The sequence below is a fragment of the Caloenas nicobarica genome, chromosome 1 (assembly GCF_036013445.1).
Source record: "Caloenas nicobarica isolate bCalNic1 chromosome 1, bCalNic1.hap1, whole genome shotgun sequence".
In the NCBI taxonomy this organism is placed as follows: Eukaryota; Metazoa; Chordata; class Aves; order Columbiformes; family Columbidae; genus Caloenas; species Caloenas nicobarica.
This window is the reverse complement of record NC_088245.1, coordinates 57,847,454-57,871,562: the sequence shown is the minus strand read 5'-3', so window position 1 is coordinate 57,871,562 and position 24,109 is coordinate 57,847,454. Positions and strand designations below refer to the sequence as shown.

The window sequence follows — 24,109 nt, the reverse complement described above, 5'->3', positions numbered from 1 at the left end:
TCTCATAGTTTTGACAGCGGTGTCATTCCTGTTTTCATTTCACAAACAGGCAGATTTGATTTATATTTAACCAGTGTTTATTCCTTTGGCATGTACATGAATTGCTCTTACCTGAGCCCACCATGTAAAGCACTGAACGCTCTGGCGGACAGGCCAGCCATGGGCCCAGCAGTAGGGAGATGTCTGGCTCAGGGATGGCTTCTTGCCACAGAGAAGCCATACTTCGGGCTTTGAAGATGATTAGGGGCCTGGAGCACCTTTCTTATGAAGAGAGACTGAGAGCGCTGGGTCTGTTCAGCCTGGAGAAGAGAAGCTGAGGGCAGATCTCATCAGTGTTTATAAATACCTCAAGGATGGGTGTCAAGAGGATGGGACCAGACTCCTGTCAGTGGCGCCCAACAATAGGATGAGGGGCACCGGGCACAGACTGAAGCACAGGAGGTGCCATCTGAGTGTGAAGAAAAACTTACTCTGAGGGTGCCAGAGCACTGGAACAGGCTGCCCAGAGAGGTTGTGGAGTCTCCTTCTCTGGAGACATTCAAACCCGCCTGGACACGTTCCTGTGTGATCTGCTCTGGTGAACCTGCTTTAGCAGGTGGGTTGGACTGGATGATCTCCAGAGGTCCCTTCCAACCCCAACCCCTCTGTAATTCTGCGTGATTCTATGGGGCTTTGAGCAGGACAAACCCCGGTGGCGCTGAGCACTACGCCCAGGGAGCCCACCCGAGGCTGGGAAGAGCTCCGGGCAGGGGAGTGCAGCCCGAGCCCTGTACCGGGGGCTGTGGAGGGGCGATGGACTTGAACGCCCGCGTACCAGCCCGGCCCTGCGGCGGGCGGCCTGCGGGGACAGGCCGGGTAAGACGGCTGGGGGCGCACGGCCCTGTCTGCCGGGAACACCGGCTGCCTCCCTTCGGCGGCAGCGGAGCAGCCGCCGCCTCTCCCCGCGGAGAGGCAGAGCACGGGGGAGCCCGCGCTGTGGCGGCGGACCGCTGCCGGGAAGGCGACAGCGCCTGGCGGAGGGACCCGGCCCCGTCCCAGGACCAGAGAAGAGGCTCCGCTGAGGGGAAAACTGCGCGGGCACCGGGCCGGACAGGCCGCAGGAGCGTCGCTGCGGCGGGGAGGGGAGGGCACAGCGCGGGTCCGGCCGAGCCCCCGGTGCAGGCCGCCGTCTTTCTTCTCCTCCCGCCGGCGGAGCCGCAGGCCGCAGCAGGCGCTGGCGCGGCGGCCGGGGGAGCATGCGCGGAGCGGCGGCGGGGCGGGATGGTGCCGGCGCTGGTGAGACGGGGGAGCAGGTCGGTGTCGGGGCCCGGCGGTGCGAGGGGCGGGAGACAGGGCAGGGCTGTCCGGCCACCGAGCGCCGCGCAGGCCGGGTCCGAGCGGGCCGGGGGTGGCCGCAGCCGCCTCCCCATGAGCGCCTTGGTGCGGCCTCGCAGCGCCCCGAGGTGCCGGGGACGAGAGGCGGCCGCGGGAGCGCTGCGGGCCGGGCTGGGCCGCGGGTCGGGCCAGGCGGAAGGAAGAGAAGGAGGCGGAGGAGAAGGAGGTAGCGGTAGCGGTGTCGCTGATGCGCTGCGGCTTGTGCTTCCCCGCCAGGTGTTGTCCCTCTGGCTTCCCGTGTTCTGTGACCAGGGGGATTTCTTCAGAGACTACCTCAAGATGATGGCGAACATCGTCGTCCTGAACTTGATCATTTGTATTTCTCTGGCTTTCTGGATCGTGTCCATAACTGCAAGTACGTACTACGGTGAGTCCAAAGGCCGGGGCTGGGGAGAGGCGAGCTGCCCGCTGCCCTCCAGCCACGGCGGGCTGGAGATGGGGAACTGGAAGAGGGGTGTACATACCCCCTGCCAACCTCAGGAGAGCTGGAAACCTCAGCCCCGACAGCAGCTGAGAATGGTTTAGAAGGTGTTAACAGCCGCTGTGCCCTTCTGTGCCGCTCTGCCCAGAAACGCTGTTGAATTTGAGATGTTCTTACCCTTTGTGATTTATCTCCCTAAAAGGAAGAAAATAAGATGAAAAAGTGAAAGGAAAGAGTGAGCTGTTAGAGGTCTTCCTCTATTAGGGAAAGTAGTGACAGCGTGGAGATGTGTGCACTGCCCTTCAAAACAGTTTTAGGAAGGCACATGCGGGCTTTGAACAGAGCATGTGAGAATTCCCCAGTCAAGGTAGAGAGAAATGAGAATAGGTACAAGAAGAGAGAAATACATGCATGGAGTCTCAGGCATGAGTGTACGTAGTCTCAGGCAAGTCAGGCAGGCTGCGGGTTGGTTGTGTGTAGTTGCAGGGACACTAGTACTTTCTGTGGTCTGGCGTTTCAGATCGAGAACTGTTTTTACAGCAATGTGCAGAAGTGGCAGTACTGCCTTCAGCATCAGTTCAAGCCTACAAGCGTTGAACCACTTTCCCAGGACAGGTAAAGACCTCTCCTTAAGACCTGAGCCAACTTCAGGCAGGAAGAGCTCCAGCGTCATTGCAGTGTTGCTGTAAGTGCCTGGGGATGCATTGTGAACACATCCAAGTGCCTAGTGTCACCTTGGATCTAGAATAAATAGTGTAAGCTGACTTTTGCAGTGGGAATTGGATGTCTCCAATCAGTGTTTTTCAGTGCTTTAGATTTTATTAGTCTTGATACATCATTAAACCTGTGTCATCTGGACACTACTAATTTGGTTTGCGGTGAGGTACCAGACATGTAGAAAGTATGCAGAAGCAGGCTTCACAAACAGGTTTTGTTAGTGTCATTTAGAGCTAGCCAGGTTGGATTTAAACACACTTCCATTTGTGCGCATCCGTACTCTATAGATATAGTTCTCCGACTTTTGCCTCTAATTAGGGTATTCTGGTCCTTGCTTTAGAATGATTTAGAATTGACAGTGTAGAGTGGAGCGGCCGGATATGAGGTGAATCAGGATAGAGACTGATACAAAGGAGGAGATTGCAGACAAATCCTCCATTTTTGTGGAAAATGACTGTGGAACAAGAAGGACATACAGCTTTTGTTGTCTGTTTGCCTGAGACTGTGGACAGACTTTGGCTTGGAGAGGTGAATGAAGCATATAATAGGAGTGGGTTTAATGAAGTGAGAGAGAGAACTTAGATGATGTCAGCCTGTAAAAGCAACAAAATTCAGTCCTTGGCCATAAATATAAAAATACTACAAACATGCCTTTATTAATTTATAGTTTATAGGTCATAGTAAAGCTTAAGCACCAGTGACCAAAATTTTGATAAAATGGAAGTGTTAAAGAATTCATAGTAAACAAAAAAAAGTGTTCTTAGTCTTAACTACTTATATTTAATAGTAATTTACTTCTAATACTTTTTTTAACACCTCCAAGAGAATAAAAAAGTGTCAGTTTAAAAAAGACCTTAAAAAGATGAAAATTCTGTTTGTGATTGGAAATACCAGACTACAGCCCTGGAGGTCTCCTCATACACGGCCTTTTCTTTTCAGTTTTTGAGTTGGCTGCAAAAAAACCTTGGCTGCAAAACTCACATGCACACGATTTACAGCAGGGGTGCTTTTCAGTACACAGAAGAGAAGTTTTCATCTTGCGAATCTTTGTGCTTTTGATGACAAATGTTTTACTGGGAAATATGTTTGTCCTACTTTGCATCGGGGAGCCTGGATATCTGCAAAGCTTTAGGTACTGCTGACACAAAGGTCTTATTGAAAGCTGGCATGTTTAGCTTTCCAGCAAGAGGAGCTGCTGTGCCTGTGCGAAATCTTTCTTCTGTGAGATTGAGACCCACTTTAATGTTAGACTTGTGGTGTCTTACATTTTTATAGCAGATGTGAAAAATAACTTGTCATGATTTGGGGGTTTTTATTAGCTCAAAAGCTGCCTTAATGATGAGCTTTACTTTTTAAAGGTTTTTGGGTCTTTTAAACAAAAACTATCAATTGAAATCTTGCTGAGATAATCATCAGCTTAAGCTGTATTTTTGAAAGCCATACATCAAGCTTCAAAGGATTGAAAGGGCTGATGTTTCAGAAAGTGGTCACACCACTTTCACCTAGTCGACTGGCTTTCTTTGTCGTTTTTCTGGTAGTGAAATTCTGTCAGAGTAAGTAGCGTAGCTCAGGATATAATCAATAGCTTTCTTCTCTCTCTGATTGCAAAGATGGAAGACTTTTAAACTGTAGTATGAAAGAACAATTTCTTCTCACACTTTTAAATTTCAGTATTCTTTTAAGATGTACTTTTGGCATCTTTTGCAATGAAATTTGTGTCTTCCAATTTAAAGTCAACATGAGGTAATAGAATATAAAGGTTGTAAGAATCTTACTGCTAAGGCAGTAATTTATCAAGTCAGGTAATAACGTACCTTTTAACTGAACAATAACAACTCCTTTAGTAACTGCTTTTGTTTTAGTAAATGTTCTGGAATTTTACAAGGAAACAAATATGTTTAGGACAATGTTGATAAATTGTCTCCGTAGAAGTAAGTTGCTGTGGACACTAGTGCTTCATGGAATGGTGTAGAATTTTGATAGCTGAGTGGCTTATTGTTTTCCTGTTCTGCAAGCTTGTTTAAATCCAAATCATAGTGACTTGAATGACTAAGCAAAGCGAACAAACTGGAAACTCAGGAAAAAGCTTTTTAGAAGGCACTGTAGATATTTTGATGAGGAAATAGCGTGATTTTTTTTGTTTTCAATTTTGTTTGTAAAAGTAAATCTTTCGTAGTTTTGAAAACCAGCATTTTTTTGTTTAGGAGTAGTTCAAATGGTCTATCTTGGCAGTTTAAATTTAAGAATTATCAGTGAAGGATATAATGGAAAGCAATCCTTTTCTCCAAAAAGTTTTGGGTTTGACTGATTTCCAGTTAAATACTTCAAAACATTCTAAGTTGGGTTGATTTTCTGTGTAACAAGAAGGATAACAGGTAAGCCATTTTTGCATAGATGTTAATACTAGAGCTGAAATGACTTATTTCTCTTCAGTTCCCAAAAAAGCAGTATGCTTTCCGAATACAGAAGCTTTGATTATGTAGAATTGTTTTTATATGAAAGCAAGGAATTGATAGATTTAAACCATGCAGTGTATTGCAGTTGTTAACTCTGTGAGAAAATGAATAAGCTACAATCAAATATTTGAATAGCTGCAACACAGGAAGCTCAGTATTATTAAAATATGTTAAATAGTAAACAAAGTGTAGAGGAAGATGAGAGCTATCTTGTTAATTTTGCCAAATTCACGTATACTGTTCACTTAGCAAATACATAAAGCTAAAATCCATAGTCATGTGAAAACACAAGGCAAGACTTGAGTTGTGGCAATTTTGTTTTAGCTGCTGTCAGAGAACAAAAATCAGTGGAAAGGATTCCCCCACTGTGTGGGGCGCATGAACTCATAGAAACAGAAGGGTGTCTCCTAGCTTAAACAGGTCTTCAGTCTATGCTGAATATACCATGCCACAAAGACAATAATTTCTCATGCAGACATGCTGTGCAAGCGAAAAGAAATAATCTTGTCACTGAATCTGTTTGGTTGCACTGTTCTAGATAAAGTTGAGAAAAAATAACAGGACAGTGGAAGGTAGAAGTAGAAAACAATTAGTCTAGAGAATCCTCAGAGAAGTAAATGTTTCTGAGAGTAAATATGTATTACAAGATGTGAAATCGTTGGATGCAGCTTGCTTTTCGTAGAATTATGGAATATAATAGTTTGGGTTGGAAGAGACCTTAAAGATCATCTAGTTCCAACCTCCCTCCCATGTGCAGGGACACTTTCCACTAGACCAGGTTGCCCAGAGCCCCGTTCAGCCTGGCCTTGAACACTTCCAGGGATGGGGCATCCACAGCTTCTCTGGGCAGCCTGTTCCCGTGCCTCACAGCCCTCATGGTGAAGAATTTCTTTCTTATATCTAATCTAAATCTACCCTCTTTCAGTTTAAAGCCATTATCCCTTGTCCTATCACTACATGTCCTTGTAAAAGTCCCTTTCCATCTTTCTTGTAGGTCCCCTTTAGGTACTGGAAGGCTGCTATAAGGTCTCCCCAGAGCCTTCTCTTCTTCAGGCTGAACAACCCCAAGTCTCTCAGCCTGTCTGCACAGGAGAGGTGCTCCAGCCCTTTGATCGTGCTTGTGGCCTCCTCTCGACTCACTCTAGCCAGGTCCATGTCCCTCTTATGTTGGAGGCCCCAGAGCTGGGCGCAGCATTCCAGGTGGGGTCTCACCAAAGCAGATGGGCAGGATCACCTCCCTCAACCTGCTGGTCACAGTTGTTTTGATCCAGCCTGGGATACAAGCCTCTGCAGTGCTCCAAACCAAAGTGTGCAGTTAGCTGTCTTATACTGCTGCCAGGTTGGAAAGAGACATGTGCATGCGTGCATGTGCAGTGGAGAGAGACCACACAAAGCAAAGAATAAGAAGTCTGAATCATATGTGATTCTCAGCTAGGCCAAATTTTCTGTAGAAATAGACAGGACAAGGAAAACTGCATTAGGTAACTTCAGGCTTGCTTGTGGATAAATATTCAGGTGGAAACCAGGCTATATAACACCTGACTTGTATGTCATGTAGCTGCTTTTCCTTAAATACAATATTTATGGTGTGTATTGTTCTTCGTTAAAAATTATGATTCAAGGAATGAAATGGCTTGCTGAAGTAAGCTCAGTTTTGAAGTGTTCCTAGTTTCCTATGAATGTTTCTAGGACTACACCTTTTGGTGAAAAATTTAGTATTAATAAAGTCATAAGAACATCCACTGTAAAGGTAATGGATATGTTCTCAGATCCTGAGGAATGTAAATTCTGTTTGTTGAGGAGATATGTTCCTGTGGTAGAGAGGGAGACCCAAGAGCTTGGTTTCCATGGATAAAGGGATCAGATAGTAATGCAAGAACAGATGATGAGAAGAACAGAGCAGCAGGGCAAATATATATATTTTACACCAGAGCTGTCTATAGTTGATGTACTGCATGGATGAGGAGGTTGGTAGCTTGGTTTGGTAGAGGCAGATAATCAGGGGAGGAGAATTACACCATCCAGTGCACTTAATATATTCACATCTTTTTTGGAAATCAGATGCCTTTCACTCTGTCAAAAATCAGTAGATTGATAGAAGCTGTAAAATCCTGGTGTCTCTTTGCTATGAGTATTGCATGTACTTGCAGTCATCCCATTTTGAAATGCCCATAGCAGAATTAGAAAGAAATAGTGAAGACAGCAAGGATGACCAGAGCAGGTCACAGCATCCATTTGAAGAGGACTTAAATAGGTAAAAATATTTCACCATAAAAAGGGGACGTCTATATAGGTCACAACTGGCAGGAAGAATGTGCATAGGAAATCACTATTCAGTCATAAAATCTAGCAGTTGTCCGATGAAACTTGGGGCAGCAGGATCTTTGTTGTTCATCTTTTTGAAAGACCTTTTTCAGTGCATCTAAAACCAAAATTGAGTTCTGTGGGTGACTGTGGAGATGAAAATTGTAACTGTTTTTAAAAATGGATTGAATAAATATATGTGGCATTTTAGAAAAGACAACAAAAAAGTTCCCAATAAAGCAGGGAAGATCAATCCGTAGGTGTTCCTTGTACTGCTTCCTTCCACATGTGCAGCGGACACGTGTTTGGCTTGAGCCAGTTTGGAAGTTCTTGTATTTTCAACCGAGTGTAGTGTGGAAACAATCAGAACATTTTGGGTACCAACAAAAGAGGAATATTTCTTTTTTAAAACTGTAAAGGAAGGCCAAGCATCTAAGTTTCCTTTCTTATATCAGTGTAAATTATTAGTGATGCTATGATTAAACTGATGATTTGTTCACAGACCAGCCAACAGACAGGATCAGTGTACAAAATGAATGTGTATATGAACTGCAAGACTTACTGCTGGTTTTATTAGATGACATCAAGCACCACTGTAGCTCAACTAAGCACTTAAATGTATTACAGAATATGTAAGTTTTCCAAACTAGAATAAAAAGGATATGGTAGTAATATTAAAGGTATAGAAATACAGCCATTAGCTAACTTACACGCTTGCTGATGTCTTCTCTCCATATAGACATGCAACTACTTCTGATGTATTCTTTCAGACAAGGATCAACAGTCTTTCTATTAACATAGTGTAAAATTCTAATTGATGGCATAGACAACTAAGTGACAACATTAGGCACATCCTGGAAATAATTCAGAATACACAGATGATGAAAAATATTGCCTCGTTTTCATAGCCAAAAGATACCAATCTAAAGCTTTTGATAAACAAAAAATACTTTTCCTGAAAACACTGGCATTTGGAAAGTCTTGAAAAACAAGGTAAAGCTTCCAATATATTGTTATAATTTTCCTTCCATTACAATGCTAAAAAGCATTAGTGACCATAGACAGTGTTGTTCATTCTCTTTATTGCTGCCATATTTTCTTATACTTCATGAAAGAAAGAATCATAATAATTATTAAAAAAATCAAATTTGTTGTTGTGGTTACCAGAGAATCAGTCATAACATGATCTACCAGGGAAGCTGTTGCACTGATTTATTTACTTAAAGTTGCTTTGCAGTCTCTCTACATGTTTTGTTAACTGGAATTTTAGTTTGAATCTTATTCAGGTATGAAACTGAATTGTACATAGCCCACTGTAGATGTATGGGCCGGGTTTTTTTTCTAAACTCTTAACTTATCTTTTATATCCAAATCAGGTTTCAGCTGCTTTTAACATTTTGAATGTTAATCTTTGAATTTTATAAATCAGTTTTAGAATGGAAAATATCACAGTGTTTATTTCTTGACACATTTGCTATTTCTTTGTAATTAATTTTAGTTCATTTAATGTATTTTCTTTATTCTTTGAAAGGCTGAATAGAAAAATTGAGTAGATAATTGCAGATATTTTGGTCTTCCATTCATAAGAATATATTTCTTCTAAAGGGTAAAAAGCTTAATCTCTGTTAAGATCAGATTTTAAATATATACTAGAAGGTAATTACTTTTAAGATATAAAAGCATTAAAAAGACTGATAAATTTTATTTGATTTATCAGGTACTTTACGACCCATTTCTCCATGGCGCTTGCTTTTTTCAGTCTTGGTTCCACTAGTGATTGCTACACAGGGTTTTAAGAAGAAGAGTCTAGATCACAGTGGTGCATTGGGAGGTATGTTTTTTTCTGAGACTATTCATTTAATAAACTAAGGTCCTTTTTATGGTACATAATATTATTTTAAGACTTTCCTGCCTCATTCTATTATAGTAAAAGTATAAATGTAAGCATATATATCCTGAATTAATAGATTATTTTTTTCCTCATGCCCGAGTCAAGTCAATTTTTGCTGCTGTTTGTAATTCATTTGATTAATATTGTCAATAGATTTATATAAATCTATAAGAATATTTTAAACTTCAGAACAGCATGCAGTTAAATCACATGTTTTTGTTTAGCATGTAGATGGATTCACAGAGACGTAATTAAATGGTAGAGTTAGTTGTAAAGAAATACCATAAAACTGAGCCGTGTCAGCAGCCTACCTGCCTGGTAGCAAACCAGTAAAGATAACACGGTTCTCCTTTCTGTAATATGTGCAGCTTTAGGCATTTTTTTGCCTCCCCAAAATAAGAAGAAAATTAAATTTGTGCTTCACTTAAAGCAAGTGACTATTTCAACAAAGTTTTTTTTGACCACATGAGAAAAACTCCAACATAGTGTACATAGTCTTTGTTGGAATCTGATGCAAGATTTCCGCATGAGGAAACTTACCCTTGTCTGAATTGACAGTCAATGGAAAGAAACAGTACCTCAAATCCTTTTCTTCTGTGTCACCCATTTTGCAAATATTTTAAAAATTATAAATAATATTTTTCAGGTAGAGTACTTAAATTTCAATTAGATATCCTTTGGCTTTTTTTTTTATTGCTTAGTCTTTTATTTTTGCACAGTATTACTGGTTTGTGGCAAGAGAAGGGCTTAAAAATCACAGATTCTAGCAGCAGCAGTAAAATTAGCAATTTAACAATAAAGGGAAAATTATAAAGATAGCTGAGTTTTTCTTCAGTCAAGATGTCACTGGAATTCTCATACAGGTATTAGGTGCTTTGGTAATTCTCTTATTGCATGATTGTCTTAGGTTTAGCATTAAGATACTCTTCAAATTCAAGAGATTCAAAATACTTAATTACTTTGCAAAGCAGACATTGTTACATGAAGGAACTTTATATACTTTTTTTTTTCTTTATAGGATTGGTGGTTGGATTTATCCTTACAGTTGCAAATTACAGTTTCTTCACTTCTTTGCTTGTATTTTTTGTTACTTCTTCAAAACTTACTAAATGGAAAAAAAATATAAAGAAGCAAATAGATTCAGAATACAAAGAAGGTAAGCCGTAACATTTTAATTCTTTCAGATCCCTTGTGGAGAATAAAAGCTGCATGTTCCTCTTGCTTTCAAAGGGTCAGATGAGATATAACATCCAGAGTAGGGAACACTGTTGTCATGTCTCCCCCCACCCTTATCCCTATGAACATCAGCAAGAGACTTTTACTTTTGCTTCTGTTCTGTTTAATACATTGCTATCTAGTTTCTGATTTGAAAGTGTGTCTTTTGAAATTTAACTTTATATATGTGTATTTTCCTTTTGTCTCATGCTGTTGCCTGTCAAAGTGTTTTGCCTGAAAATACTAAAATTTAGTTCTTTGTCACTTCAGGTGGACAGAGGAATTGGGTGCAAGTAGTCTCTAACGGTGGTGTTCCTACTGAGCTGGCTCTCTTATATATGATAGAAAATGGACCTGGTGAAATTCCAATAGACTTTTCGAAGCAATACACAGCATCGTGGATGTGCTTATCCCTTTTGGGAGCTTTGGCATGCTCTGCTGGTGACACATGGGCGTCAGAGATTGGTAGTGTTATGAGTAAAAGCAAGCCAAGGTTGATAACAACCTGGAAAAAGGTTCCAGTAGGTGAGGTGTTACCTGTTCTACATGTTCTTGTCTTAATATTTTGCTGATCTGTTTTGAATTACTCATCCAACTTGAAAAGCTCAAAAAAGTCCCAGAAAAACAAACATCAGAAGTCTGGGATTCGAAAATACTAGCAGGAATGCATTCTTGAAATGGAATTTACTCAGTTGTGTTCCTGGTGCATCTCGTTGGTGAAATGCACCAATGTAGTATCCAGGGAGCTAAAATCTTCCATAGTGAGTGCTGTCACTTGTCATCTCTGGTACTATTAGAAGTGTTTATATTGCCAATAATGCAAAGAATACAAGTTGTTATCATCTGAAGTTTTCAGACATTAAGATTTTAATCAGTAGAAGAATATACATATGTTCAATACAGACACTACAGAAAATTCACTTTTTAACCAAATCTCTCATTTCCTTTAATATCTTACCAAGGGTGGGTAAAGTGAACCTTCAATCTGTGGAACCTTGTCTGCACAGTGGATGATACTGCTACCTTAAAGCAGCATGTCTTTTTTGAGTCTTGCTGACATCTGAGTTTTAGATCTTGTGGGGTAGGATTTAAATGCGTGGGAATTTTTTTTTCTATACGTGTTCCTTAGATTTTTAGGCAGTGAGCTGTCAAGCATCTTCCTTTCTATGGATTTTGTCCCTTTTTAAAAATTTGCTGGTGAAATAAATATATCTTGGTATACTTTTTTCTGAAAGGGGCATTATTTTAAATAACATGCACATCTGAAGCTTTGTATTTTTAGAGCAAATATATTTTTCTCCCCTCCCTCTCCTCCATCCCCCCACCCTAAACACAAATAACGGGTGACATTTCAAGGTGCGCTGCCTGGTTTTATTTAGTGAATGTGTCTAGGTAACTCACCTTAGAGAAAGGAAAAGTAATAGTAATAGGCTATAATGGTACAAGTTAAGCTTCTCAGCAGCATAATGGGAATTGTAAATAAAAGCTGTAGTAACAGTCCCTTGTGGATAGAAGGGGATCTTCCAATCACTATAAACAGTTTTATTTTCATGTAAAATGATTGAACAAATATAAGTCTTTAAGAAAAAAATGGTAAAATCAGCTTGGTTTTGTTTGATTTAGGTACTAATGGAGCAATTACGTTAGTGGGCCTGCTCTCAAGTTTGCTTGGGGGCATGGCTGTAGGTATAGCCTACTTCATAACGCAGCTCATTTTCGTGACTGATCTGGAAATATCTGCTCCACAATGGCCCATTATTGTGTTTGGTGCAGCAGCTGGCTTACTGGGATCGATTGTTGATTCATATTTGGGAGCTACGATGCAATACAGCGGTAAGATTCTGCTCTTTATTTTTTTTTTCTTTTCTCCATTCTCCTAATGGAACCTAAAAATGGACTTGAATTTCAAGGAGGGCTGAGGACATGATTTTTAAATGGAAAAAATACAGAATTAGCAACACAAACATCAACTGGAGCCAAAGTGATGGACGTGATAATGAAAACAAGAGCAAGGGCAGTTGGTCCTTTTCCACATTTTGATTTGTTTATCTTATGTTACTGTCTTACTGATGACTGAAAGAGACCAGAGATCTCCAACACGTTACCTTGGAAAAAGCAATTGCTGCCCTCTCCTTTTCTATATATCTAATTATGGTAACATTTTATAAGAGAAAATGTCAGCTTAATTTTATCCATTTACTCAGATTAAGTTTTAACTGCGTAAGCTCCATTTCTAACTCTGAAGACTTACCAATAGTCTCAGCTTTAAGAATTAGATAAAAAGAGCTCCAGGAAGGTGTGCACAGTATTTTATGTTCCGTGTTTTCACCACTTAATAGAATACTGTTTCCTATAAATTAAACGTAGCACAAACTAGCTGTGACTTAGTAAATAAATGAATAAAATCATGTCCATTTTTAAAAAAGATTGATGGCTGGCTGCTTCTAAACAATTTCGTTATTTATTCCTGTCTTTAAAGATCATTGTCTGCTAATAAACACTACAGACAACCTTTAGGCTAAACTGTAAAGTTAGCCTATGTTTAAAAATTGCTTAAAGAACATATCTGACACTATTCTGTTTAACAGCTGGTTTAGAGAGAGAATGTTGTCAGTACACTTATTTGTTGGAAGTCAAGGTTTCAATGTGCAGATGAACTGCCTGAGAGGTAGAAGTCCTTTATAGCTACCATCACAGTGAGGACTGCAAACTGTTGTTGATGCTGTAGATTTGGCTTTCCAGCAGTTTTTATGTACTATTCCTTATAGTTCCAGGCAAGTCCAAAATATAATGCAGTGTTTAACCATTTGAGGAATTTTTAGATACAATATTTCTGTAGTAAAAAGGAAACACTTAAGCACTCAGACAATGTTTCATTCTTGTAATGAGGGAGATGCATTAAGAGAATGTGGTAAACCTCGCTAATGCATGTCTGCATTTATCAGCATCTATTTCTTCACTTCAGGTATTTTTCCATGCTCAGGAACTTAGCTTGCTGGCTGCAGCAGGGACAAGTATTCAAGTTCCACAGTTTCTTTTACAAATTCATAAGCACTGCTGAAGTATGTATACTATATACACATATCTGCTATGGTGTACATATATGCTGTGATAGAGATGAATTAATGCTGCTCATATGGTGCACACTGTTAGGTTTTGTGTCCCTCCTTACTTGAACCTACTTTTCCAATCCACTCCATGTGGTCTTATAGGAAATACTCCAATCTCTCTGCAGCGTCTTGAAAACCAATAAATATGGCAGCAGTAATAAAGAGTTGTCTTTTTTTTGTAAACATTATGCTACCACTGCTAATTCCTTCTGACAGTGCTTTTTCCAGTTGGTAATCTTCCTAGATTGGGTTTGTGTAATAGTCTCTAGTACCCGCTATTTCTAAGAGAAGGTCCTTCCCTGCCCACACTTTTATTAAATAAAACTTTGAATAGCTGCACAGAATTAGGTTAAAATTTCCCTATGTTATCAGTTTGAAGCTATACCTATTCTGTAAATAACAAAGCTAGTGGAAGGACTTATACCTTTCCTACTTGTTTATCCTCTGAATCTATGCTTTATGTGCATATGTGTATACGTTTATAAAGATTTATTCTTAGTTTTTCTCTCAAGAAACTTATGATTTTCTAAATCATGGCAAGTGTTAAGAGTTAAACTATCAAACCTTGAAGTTTGATTTTTCTGTAGCTCTTCTGCATTATGCAAAGCTAGGTTTAAATGTATGATTCAAAGGTAACACTAATACTAGCTATATACCTGCCAAGCAGGTTTGTGGTGTGGGGTTTTGTTTGAGTTGTATCTGAAGTGCTGAAAATTTTTTGTAATAAAACAGCAGCTCAAAGTGAAATTTCCATGTTGTGGGTATTAGCAGATATTCAAATCTACAGAGAAAAAATAATGTTAATATAAAATGTACTGATTTGTTTTGGAATGTTTCTTCATATCAACTTTAAATGTGTGCATATGTACGAAGCATTATTCTTCCCTATAGTGTGAGTTGGCATTAAAATCAAGTGTGCTAGAATTCTATACGTTCATCAACGTATAAAATAATGCAGCTGGACAAAACATAGGATGATAGTGTGTGTACAGTAACAGCTAATGATACACAATGCTAGAGTACCAATAATAAAGAGGTAGAGCAATAAATGGCTTCTGCACTAGGAAAAAAATCCAGCTGCTGGTAATATAAAACTGCTGTGTAAACAGAAGTAATATATTCAGCCTCTGTAAGGAGCTTGTTTTCTGTCGGATCGAGTAATTATGTTATTTCCATAATTTTCTTCTGAAAACAAAAAGATCATCTTGACAGGAAATGCATGTTGCTAATCAGTTGTTTCTGTTCTGTTCAAAATAGTGTCCTTTCCCTGAATGGCTGTCAGAATAGCTTTTTCCTCTTTTGACGTAGCTTGTTTTATTCCTTTCTTTGCTATGAAACTACGTAAAGAGAGAGGCAGACCTGACAGAAGTGTAACTTTTCTAAAGAAGGAACTTCTAACGTAAAGTGTTACATTTGTATCCCATTCTTTGAAGCTACCAGATTAAACTAACTGTAATTTAGTTTAGTCTGTTTGAGGTTTAACATCATAATGGTAAATTGAATTTAGGAAGTTCCCTACACTTGGTTGCTAAGTTTCTTTTGAGCTTGGTTGGCTTCGTAAAAATGAAGTCTTTATCTTTTCCCAGGTTTTGACGAGAATATTGGCATGGTTGTCAACCACCAAACGAAAGACTCCAAGCACATATCTGGAAAACCCATATTAGACAACAACGCAGTAAATCTTTTTTCTTCTATAATCATAGCTTTGGTGCTTCCATGTACGGCGTGGTATTTCTGGCCCAGGGCTTGAAGTGGTTTAAGGTTTTCTGCATGTGATTCATTTACGTTCTGTCTTACTCAAAGACTCCAAAGAGTTGTCTTCGAGCTCTCTTGAAGAGATGGATGTGGAACTTTCAGAGGGCCAAAGGACTTTCCACCTCAGCTTAATAAGGCTGTAAGCTTCATACAGCAGTTGGCATCTCTCAGGGCAAGGAAGGGGTTTTGTCAGTATGCTCTTGCTGCTCTTTAAATGGACATAGATCATCACCAAGTGAGGTGGAGCACTTCATTTACACTCATGGAACGAAAGGGTTGGCGTCTGTGTTCTCTCCAGTCCCCAGCATCTGGAAGGGCAAGAAGCTGGAAATAGAAGTCTCATCTACATCCATCAGCGTGATGGTGCATTGGGGCTGCCGTCCAAGCCAGACACTAAGTACGCTGCAGCTTTCTGTAGGCAGTGGTAACATGGGTGAAATGAGTGAATTCTGGTATTTCCCATAATGTATGGTACATACGGTTGTATGGAAATATTTTGGGGGAAGAGGGAGAGAAGGGAGAAGCGTTGTTGCCTATTCTGTATCCTGATAGAATCTCCACTTCCTTGAGAACAGGATTGGCAAAAGTGATGCCACTTCATAATGTTTGAAGAAGAAGACTAAATTTAAAATGAAAACTCAGTAGTTTCTCCAGTAAGAATAATAAATTTGTCTGTGCTTTTTTGACATCGTTATTTCCAAACTAATGATATTTACGAAGATTGTCAATACTGTGGTACTTACTAAATTATCTAAAATTAAAGATTACAGCTGTGAATTCACATTCATCTCTTTAGAAACAGAATATTTTTTCCGTAAGCATGGAATTGTTCCATCATGTTTAGTGTTCTGACCAAACTATACTCTTTGATTCTTTCTCAGCAGTGTAAGTGTTTCCCATCTTGTTCAGGGTACTTATCCAGAGATGATGGCCTCAGCCAAAGAGGCTACAGAGGTTATCCTCACAGCGAATGGGGAAAATCTCACTTATAAACCATTCCAAAATGGGAGTTTAACTTCTTGTGCTCAGGCTCCTATGTTAGGTGATTTCATCTTCCGTCATTATCTTATAAAAGAGCTGAAAGTAGTTCAGCCAGCGCAGATTGTATTTAAACTTTAGAGATACCCTTATAATAACCTGCCACTGTCAACAGGTAGGGCCCATACTGTTAACTTATAAAATTCTTTTTATCTTTAGAGGTGAGTATTTTGTATTAAACTTCTGATTTTTTTACAAGTGTCTTGTATATGTTGCCCGTCTTAATTCACTTATTGTGTGTTACATCACCTTTTATGGGAATATTAAAAAAATCTAAGTACTTTCCATGTTGAGTTCACTCTTTTGAAATCTAGTCTATATAAATCTGGATTTCATTGTATTATCCAATTATACGGACAAGATTTTAAACTAGTAAAAGCTTTCTGAAAAGAACAAATTGTGTGGCCGCTGTATGTCTGTTCCTATGGAAAGGCACAAAATTATAAAAGTAATATATCCACTTAAACTGTAACAATAAGCACTTGAGATTTTTATGCATTGTTTGGATTTATGCTGCTTCTAAATAAACACTGTATTAGTTGTCTTTTAAGATATTACTAATATTGTTTTGATTTCTAGAATTAAGAAAGACACAATTTTTGTAAGATACTTTTTCTTCCAATTAAATGCTTTATTTTTGTATTCTTTTGTTTCCTGAAACAAAGTATACTTTCAAACACTGAAGTGGACTTGGTCAGCTTTTCACTATTTAGTATGAGTCTCATTTGAAAACCAGCTTGCCATAGTGAGAAGACATCAGTAATTTTTAAATTCATAGCAGTATGAAATGTCTTGATCTTTTATCATATGAATGAATGTGACCTGAATGAACTCCTGCAAGTCAGAATATTTTATCTGTCATGTCTAAGTGGTGACACCGAACTGCTTTTAAAATTCCCACTCATAAATCTCCATGGTTTAGAAAGACCTGAATATTTTTGAACTGTAAAAAGGACAGCATTAACGCTGGGTATATATAGTATATTGGGTGGAGTATAGCTTATGCAAATATTGTTACATTTAACTATTTTGTAGCTGTAAAACTGTCATTTTGGGGCAGGGGTGCGGGCAGGGGATACAGGGAAGAAGTTATAGAAAGTGGCAACCCGCCGATAAAGTGGTGTGTGTCACTAAGAGCAGCTCCTGAGCTCAGAAAGGAGCAGACGGGGATACCAGCCGTCCACAAGCTCCTTGGAGAGACAGAAAATGCAGGAAGTAAAAGGGAAAGTGATAAAAAGAGGAGGAGCTAGGAGAAAACCAAGGAAATTGATAATTTGGAGGTGCAAAATAGGTCAAGCAAATTTAATTCCATTCTTTAAACATGCAAATAGTTGTTTTGCTTAGAGCCGTCGGTGCCATTAATGTATGCGAGAACTCCAGCACTGATTTTTCTTTCATATCGAAGTGACACCAATATTTCCATAGCACGCTCAATATTTTTTTTTTTTTTAATTGAAGAGGTTACAACTGTGAAGCTTTGGTCCTCACTCTTGGCCTGATTTTTAGTTGTGTTCGAAGTTCAAGTAAGAATATGATTATGACATAACTGCATATGAGAAATCTTTAGGCAGGTCTCGCTTAGGCTTCATGTCTTGATCCTGAGTGTTGGACTGTACTGGTATTGGAGTCAAAAATATTCAGTTATTTTTTTGTATTTCTGTTTTGTTGTTACAGCTATAGATTGGCTTGGGTCTGTGCATGCTGCTCCTGAGTGGTACATCATTGTACAGGGTGTTTCAAAAAGATGGACCCAATTTCAAAGCAGGGAGCTTTCAAATTGGGTCTATCTTTTTGAAAGATGCTGTAGATGTGACCCACAGTTCCCTGGGACAACAAAATAAAGTGGTATAAAAAATGAAGGGGATATACCGCCTCTTTTGGGTATTAAGGACTAGCTGATGTAGAGAAGACTCTTTTCTGCCAATAAAGGGCTGAAACATCTCAAAATACTGTTGGTGTTCTACAGAACCTGATTTTGGCACTGCATAAATGTGGCAATAGATAGATATTCACATTAAAGTCTGTTAGGAATGAGCATCTTGGATTTGTAAGTAGAATTTGTTTACCCCCAGCAGTGCTTTACTCCCCACTCAGCCTTTTTTAAAATTTCATTATCCAGCATCTTAAATTGCAGTAAGTAACTCTTCTTCAAGCAGAGGTTAACTTGGTTTACAGAAAGTTTATTCACTTAAAGCTTTGTAGCTACACTATATTCTCCACCTTTGGCTTTTGCCGTAACTGGATAATAACTCTCAATTTAAATATTGCTTCTGTTGGGGAGTGGGGTGCAGCTCTCACAATTATGGGCCTGTTGTAATGCATAAATTGGGGCAGGTACACAAATTGATTCAGACTGTGGATCCCTGCAGTGCTCTCAAGCCTGCAGCCACCTTCAGTAAATATTAATGCAAGTCCCAAATGAAGATTAAATACGAGAATGTGGAAATAAAGCTCTCGGGCAAATGGCAACTTGTACTTGGATACTCCCAAGTCTATAAAACCTGAGTCCAAGTAAAGAAATTCCACTGGGAGAGCATTTATTCAGTAGCTTTTCTACAACTTTCATCCCCCAGGAGAAAATGGATCCATTTTAATATCTTGGTACTACAACCGTGAACTAAATCAGAATCATAGGACAGCCTGGGCTGGAAGGGAATTCAAAAGATCATCTGGTCCAACCTTTTGCAGGAAAGGAAGCCTAGATTAGACTATCTAGCACCCGGTCCAGTTACATCTTGAAAACCTCCAGTGATGGGCACTCTACCACATCCCTAAATGTCAGAGTTTTCCTTGAAACACAATAAGATAGATTGACAGGAAAGCAGAAGACCATGGTTATACAAGTTCTGGCTGGGAAACCAGCCATGTAACTGACAATATGAAGTAGTAACGTCATGCGGGTTATCACTTTGAAAATATATTTAGAATAAACGTACCCTCCCTTAGCAGACCTTCTAGCAGGATTGTTTGCTCTGTGCTCCTCTGGGTTCCGTCATCTTAGAGCAGGGGCAAGCGCTGGTTCCTAATCAGTGGTAGATGAAAAGACTGGGTTGAGCTGAAATGTGGGAGAACCAGCCTGACCCGTGTTGAGGGAAGGGGTTTTGGAAAGGGGAATCCCACCAATCCGGAAACAACTGCTCATTTTTGGGGACCTATCTGGTTGGACTTGCAGAGCCACTTGTGAAGCCCTATATAACTTGTTTGTGCCTCTCTTTCCTGGTGGGTGCTTTTTTTGTGGCTTTGTTCATGCAACGGTAAAGCAGAATTAAACACTGCAATGTGATCACCACCCAAATTGGTCTTGGAGGTGGAAACCCACATCACCAGCAGGGATGACAGGAGTTTAAAAAGTATTAATGCATTCTGCAGCTAGAGGGTATGTCAGTGGAAAGGAAGAAAGCAGTAAGAAAAGTCTTCAGGTGCTCATTTGTTAATATCCTCTAATAGTAACTAGTTTTGTAAGGACTTTGCAACCACAGCCCTGGCTGCAAAGCTGAGAAGGTAGAAGGACATCATATAAACTCATGTCAGCCCTAAGAAATGACATCATGCATGTAGTGCAAAAGTAAACATCTGTGCACAAACTTCCTGTTACAAAGGCCGAGCTCAGCACCCCAACCTCGTGGCTCTGCAAACTGTGGAGAAAAACGTTTTTAATTCTCTCTTTCAATTAACCCAGCTAGAGCCCTCATACAACCTCTTGGGTTCTCAACATGTTTGTTTGAATAAATGCATCAATCAACCTCTACCCTTAAAACCCAGCACAGCTATACATTTATAAAAGCATTAAACCCCCCATGAAACAGCCCAGATCATCACTTCTTACTAGTATTTGGCTGGTATCAATCCTGGAGGCAACAGCAGTGACTGTGCTCTGTTGTTTCTTGCTGAAGGTGTCCTGCTGCAGTGCCTTCCGCAGAGTTAAGTGCAGTACTAGAAAAGCAATGACTCCCGTCATCCCAGTTTTTTTGTCACCACTACTCATTATCCTGATATTTCGTTATTCCATTGGTTGATTTCCTAAGTCCTGAAATAATTCCACTGTCGAAAGCTGCTGCAATCAAACGCTATCCCAGAGCAACTGTAGTTTCAGTCTGCCTTCAGACAGCCAAGTGCCTCTGGTTATGCTGCTCCCAATATATATGCATCGTCTTGTTGCATTAAGTGCCTCCTCCTAATATAATTTAAAATAAAAAAGTGAAAGGAGATGATTCCTGATGCATTGGGGTAAGAAGCATGAGTGTAATTCACTTCTGGAATTCTGGAAGCCCTGTGTGTTTTGGTACGTGTCATAAGAAAATGAAGAAATGGGTGTCAGCATCTGACATTGCAGTCAGCAATGTCTGTCCAAGAGGCTCTATAGTTGACTTAACCTGTGCAAAGCTATGCCAGAAAATTAAAAAAAAAAGTGGCCAAAGACATTATCACAAGACAAAAATGGAAGCATTATTTAATTTATTGTACTTTAGAGTTTGAAGTGAAAGGAACAAAAATATTCTCACACTGGGTTGCTTCTAGATTTTTAATACACTGCTTATATTCAGATGGATGTGGTTAGGAGTGGATTCACATACACTTCACTTGTGTTCAGAACTCACCTGAAATAAGAATGTAATCTAGATGTTGAGCTTAGATGGCTTTCCTGTTTCTCTTCTTACCTCTAGCGAAGCCAGTCTTTTACTATATGTTTTTGTTTTTCCACAATGGTAAACTACTGGCAATCTGCCTTCACTTATTCTTCGATGTGAGCAACTGTCTTCATTCTTAAGGTATAACAAACCCAAGAGGACAGAAGCAAGGATAAACCCATGTGTAGTTTTGAAAATACTTCGCCCAATTCTTTCTTCTAGGTGTTTTTGCACTAGGATGCAGGCTCTAGCTTGATTACAATGTGCTCAAGTATATTAACTTATACTCTTAAATCGTACCTAGGCAAACTGTTCTCCTGCCTCCCACTCTCTGTGCAAACACAGGAACACAGGCCTTGCATAACGCCTGGCTTAAGTGAGCTTGTTAGAGCATTTTAGAAGGAGAAAAAAAGTCCAAATTCACAAAATACACAAGGGCTTAATTCAAATGTTCTCCAACCCCTGTCTAGTGACTTTTGCCACAAATTTCTTCTTTGTTAGAAAATTTCAGTATTTTCATAGTCAATAGCTTAAACTTTACTCCTGATATTTGGCACATTTAAACTGAGAGAGATGTTGTATCCTTGCTTTTTTACCTGAATTCTTGGCTATGTTTTCACTGTGACAGGGCAGTGTTGTTACCCTCTATTTTCTTGAGAGTTTTGAGAATACTGTTCCTATTGAAAAAAGTAAACCTTATGCTAAAAACTAAATTACTGGTGGTACCAAATCATTATCTGCCACAGGAGAAAAGCGAGTGCTTAAGAATTTCGTAAGCGGTCAAACTGAGAAGGAGAAATGAACTAATGCAACAGCTTGTGTCATGTTAAGGAACGCAAATGAACAAATCATTTAATGGCAATCTGAATTCCAGCAGGCACGTATTTATGCATTTAAGCATTGTCGTGAAGAATGAGAGGTGTTAACACTTAACCGCTGCTGACATTTGTACATAGTGTAACTGCAAAATTCTACTTGATTTAATAAGCACTGCTATAATGACTGCTTTTCGACACCTCTGATTTTCAAAAATTAAAACTGTCACGAGTGTTCTCTTGAGGTCTAGCCATTTGCTGAAGTTAAAATCCAACTTTTTAAAAAGCTTTTTTAAATAGTAATTTGGTTTATATGAAAGCAGTAGAACATTTTAGATCAGTGTTTTTCTTCACAGTGTTACCGGGAGAAAATTTTGTTTAAAGGTTACTCATACTTTTTGTCCAAGAAGCAAACATTAAAAATGTAAGCTCAAAAGCATTTTTTTTAAAATTTAAAAGGAGTTAAAGTTATTGAAAATTACTGTTAAATCTCACTTAAATTCCCTTAAATGATGTCTGTGTGCACTTGCATACAGCAGCTCTACTTTGGTATTTAAGCTAGAAGGCAAAAAGAAAAAGGATTGTGATAGTGATGTATCTATACCAGTCTATGCCTGTGTCTTCACGGAACACCTGTGTGTATGGCATTTTGGGGCTGTTGTCCCTGGTTCTTTGCAACTGTAATCATTAAAGTATTCTTTTAATTGTTAAATATCCTCTCCTGTTTTTTGTTTTTGTTTCAGGTTTTTTTCCTGCCATTATCTGAGGAATCCAGTTTTCTTCATTCCAGTTTCCTTTATGTCTTTCTCTGTTTTACCGCCCCAGCTCCCAGGCTGGAGTCCACAGCTTCTCTCTGATCTTCACAAATTAGAGGAACCACGAACAGTGGCTCTTTTCACAGCAGCAGATACAAAGTTAGTGCTTACTCTCCTGTGCATGGCACAGAGCTGAGCTGTTTTGTGCAATTATTTTTTCTTTGTTAGGGCAGATAGCCATATAAACATACTATCTGATGTCCTCTAGGGCCTATAATGTCTCTCTTCCCATCCAGGTTTAGGGAAAAGTAAAATGTAAACCAACAAAAGCTGTCAGCTAGGGATGAAAGTTGCAGAAAGCTGAGCTCCGCTTCTGCGCTAAGGATGCAGAGGAGTGCTAAGGTACAAGAGTTTAAAGCAAAGTGACACCTTTAGGTTTGAAAGCAATCCTAAAAAAAATCAGCTCAGCATCTTCCCCCAGAATTGAAGCATCAGTCCTGTGTGAGACCATATCAGGACACAACAGGGACACATCCACACCAGGATTATTTTACATTTCTACCAAAGAGCACCCAGAATAGGTTGCTTCCCATTGTTTTTCAGATAGGAAAGCTGAAAAGCGGGAAAGTAAATTAGCTTTGTCAAACCACCTGCACTTGCATTGTCCTGTTTTCAGTAAAAAATGGTCTGCTTAGTAATTTTTGTAAAGACTCCTTGTAATGAGAGCACTTTTTATTTCTACTATGCCAGAGCATTCTTAATTTGAAGCGTCACAGCCCAGTCGAAGATTTTGGCAGGGTTATTTCCCTATGCCTTGTTTTCAGCACAGGGTTTGTACAAATCTTTCACAGTCAATAACCCTGTTGTAGTTTTGCCAAGGTTGGTGGCATCAGGCACTCCAGTGCAGCTTAAGTTCATCAGCGTCTGACCTCGCTAAACAGAGAACAGAGAGATGCTGGTCAGCACAATGTGCAAGCACACAATTTTATGCAGGAGAGTATTCCCACTGAAGCATTACTAATTGATGGCCGTGCTAGAGTTGTTTAAAGTTATGCGGACTCTGAACAGCCTTGCTGAACTGCAGTCAGCACGCTCCTCTGCATTCACCGCTAGCAGATGGACCCTGCTCGTGCAAGTAAAGCTCATTAAGTGCATGCACACCTGCAGGATTGAGTTAATCAGTTTTATCTTTGATAAATTATGCTTAATCTTCAAACATAAAGTAACTAATTAAAAATGATTGCATTATTACTGCCATCAGTTCAGATCCTCCCTACCCTGGTGCTTATTTTCAGCCCCAGAAAAAGCAGTTTTTAGTAGTCTTCAAAGGAGGTTTTAAAGAAATTAATATGGATAGGCTATTTAAAATTGCTGCACCCAGGAACCAGGTGTAGTAAAACTCCTTTAAATTATATAGTACTAAAGCAATCCAGGTTGAAAACAAACCTAAAGTTCTCCAGGTGAAATGGGCATTTGGAGAATAGCTATAATTACTCAGATAGAAAGCTGAAACCAGGGTTATTTGCCTAAAAGATAAGGTCTAATTCAGATGAGAATTAGTCAGGGAGACGTCATAATTAAATTAGACAGGAGGTGAGACTAGTTAACGGCAACAATATGTTCTGGCTTG

General features: G+C 39.6%; 1 protein-coding gene across 3 annotated transcripts; it reads left to right on the top strand.

The window, feature by feature from the left end:
- Positions 1 to 792: 792 nt before the first annotated feature.
- On the top strand, positions 793 to 16,807 carry TMEM19 (transmembrane protein 19). Of its 3 annotated transcripts, none has more exons than XM_065644582.1 (7): positions 793 to 855; positions 1,591 to 1,741; positions 8,990 to 9,103; positions 10,182 to 10,319; positions 10,649 to 10,903; positions 12,002 to 12,211; positions 15,075 to 16,807. In XM_065644582.1, the coding sequence occupies exons 1-7, from the start codon at positions 793 to 795 to the stop codon at positions 15,236 to 15,238; spliced, it is 1,095 nt and encodes a 364-aa protein (XP_065500654.1). In that variant the 3' UTR covers positions 15,239 to 16,807. The 3 variants fall into 3 exon arrangements, with proteins under 3 accessions (XP_065500654.1, XP_065500664.1, XP_065500645.1); XM_065644592.1 differs by lacking the exon at positions 793 to 855 and adding an exon at positions 1,265 to 1,292; XM_065644573.1 differs by lacking the exon at positions 793 to 855 and having other exon boundaries at positions 1,326 to 1,741.
- The last annotated feature ends 7,302 nt before the right edge of the window (positions 16,808 to 24,109 follow it).